The sequence below is a fragment of the Seriola dumerili genome, unplaced genomic scaffold, assembly GCF_002260705.1.
Source record: "Seriola dumerili isolate Sdu_G_001 unplaced genomic scaffold, Sdu_1.0 BDQW01000226.1, whole genome shotgun sequence".
Classification (NCBI taxonomy): domain Eukaryota; kingdom Metazoa; phylum Chordata; class Actinopteri; order Carangiformes; family Carangidae; genus Seriola; species Seriola dumerili.
The window spans coordinates 1,669,074-1,671,549 of NW_019174481.1; the positions used below are offsets into that span (position 1 = coordinate 1,669,074).

The 2,476-nt window shown below is 45.1% G+C and overlaps 1 protein-coding gene across 1 annotated transcript; it reads right to left on the bottom strand.

The window, feature by feature from the left end:
- Positions 1–1,044: 1,044 nt before the first annotated feature.
- On the bottom strand, positions 1,045–2,476 carry fam159a (family with sequence similarity 159 member A). Its single transcript, XM_022755367.1, is given in 3 exon segments — positions 1,045–1,220; positions 1,431–1,573; positions 2,295–2,476. Coding segments are annotated over 3 exon segments (501 nt in total).

The window sequence follows — 2,476 nt, forward strand, 5'->3', positions numbered from 1 at the left end:
TAGTTCAGCACTGAAGTTGCACTTGAATTCATTATTTGACTGATATCAGCTGTTTCATTCATGCCTTAGTTTCAGTGCTTCATTCTGTGTGGCTATCAGCTGACTTGTAACGTCCAATCATATTCATGCAGGTGTACAGTGATACCTTATCCTCCTCCACATGTGCTATATTTTTAGTGTTGTTGATAACAAAGATTCAGTGTTAATGGGTGTCTTAGCTAAATGGGAATTGGTGCTTGAGCATAATCAGGGAAACATTAATTTTTTTTAGTAAAAAGAAACCAAAGTTGACAGTTGTTGGTCTCCAGTGTCAGAGTCAGACATGCCCGACCATCCGCCCTGGATTCCAGTCATTACTTGGATGATAACACAAGTTTGTTTATCAGGAAAACATAAACATAAGTTACTGTAATCATTTGAACAAACAAGTGACACTGTCATTTTTTTTCTCATGAGGAAACTCTCATCACACTGTAGATGCTCCCCACAGATCCCCCCCGGTCCCTGAGTAAGATGATCAGATGTCACTACAGATGATGCATTGTGACTTTACAAACTTGTTGTCCAGGCTCAGTCGTTGTTGTTGTTGTTGTTGTTGTTGTTTTATCTAGGATTTTTTTTTTTGACAGCCTCATCCTCAGTTTCTTTCCTAGACGCACATGAAACTGTACATCCTGAATGTAAGCTGAACGACAACACTCGACCGTACAGCCGTCGTTGCCCTTGCATTTGCCTTAATGATGATGATCACTTGTTAACCAGTCTTTGGCTTTAATGGCGCCATCTATATACATTCTTGTGTCATCAGATTTCAGATCCTTCATAATTTGTGTGATCATGTGGTCCAGAGCCATCAGACTGGTTCTTTTTTAGTGTTATTTTATATGTACTCCACTCAACCACCACACACCACATTATGCCAAGTTTCTGTTCCTCCCAGTGTGAAAGCCGTCCCCCCGGCAGCTTAGTCTGCCTCCAGATTCACTGGCTGTCCTGGTTTCTGGACTGCTGGTCCCACTTTGAAATGAGAAGTGTCTCAGCGGACTACGAGGGACTCTCCACTTTCACGCTGGTGACTGTAGCTGTGAAACACCTCTGGAACAGGCGCTCAGGGTCTGGGGCCTGGTTATCACAGTCCAGCTTCCTGCTCTTGAAGTGTTTGCTGAATCCCCGCGGACCAGACGCCCTCGCATTGCTAGATCCCTCGCTGGGATCTCCTTCTGAAAGGCACACATAAGACAGATGCACAAAGTAAAAATTACCTGCCAGGTAGCAAACAACAAAGAAATATGAGTCATTTAAAGCCTGAAAATGCTGCTGACTGCTGAGAACTAGAGTCTGTCAGGAGGAGCACATCAGAATGTGCTTCCTATTATCACAGAGTACTTACACAAAGACACACACACACACGCACATGCACGCACACGCACACCAACCTGGCACTCTGAGGGGCAGGCCGTTGTCAAGACGACTGGGTTTGGTGGCGATAAAGAGGTAGCAGAGGACACATACGGTGATGAGAAAGGCAAGAAGGACCACAGCTGCAATGGACAGTCCAACCAGAGCACCGATACTGAGAGGAGGGGAGGAGAGGAGGGGAGGAGAGGAGGGGAGGAGAGGAGAGTAGGAGAGGAGGAGAGGAGAGTAGGAGAGGAGAGGAGAGGAGAGGAGAGGAGAGGAGAGGAGAGTAGGAGAGTAGGAGAGGAGGAGAGGAGGAGAGGAGAGGAGGCACATGTTGACATGAGGATGCAAAAGATAATACTAAAAGACAGAATATCAAGTATATCTATCCCTGCACACACACCTACTCACCAACACACACACTCACAAAGGACATACTCTCTCTATATATATATATACACACACACATACACACACACACACACACAAACAAATGTGTGGTGAAGTTGTCGCTGTCTCACTGGATTAAAGCAATGATCCCGCTCTCCTGGCTCAGAATGAGTAAGGAGATGGATTCAAAGGACTCCAGCAGATGAAGTAATTAGCTTTTTCAAGGATTTTGTGTCAGTGTTGAATCACTGGGGAATCTGTGAGTCAGGTTTTAAAACAGGTGGCGCTGCCTGGATTTCTGAATAGCACAAACACAAAAAAGTAAAGAAAAAGCTGCAGTCTGAAGGAAATGTTTCATTTACACAATGATTAGTCCATCACTTGATCATAGGAGGATCACAGCCTAAGACATCTTCATTCAAACATGACTAAATAAGTCAATCAAATAAAACAGAATGAGTGCCAATCAGGATTTTTTTTTTGGGGGGGGGGGGGACACTTACCTCAGCCACCACATGTATCCGTACTCATACGGGAAGAAACTGTTGGGATCATCACAGCAGTATTTCATATCATTAAATCCGCAACAGTAAACGGCGGCAGCGGCATTTCCCGGCTTGGGGCAGGAGAAAACGTCCACGAACACGCCGTCAGTGCTGTAGTAGCTGCTGCATTCAGCGCTCAT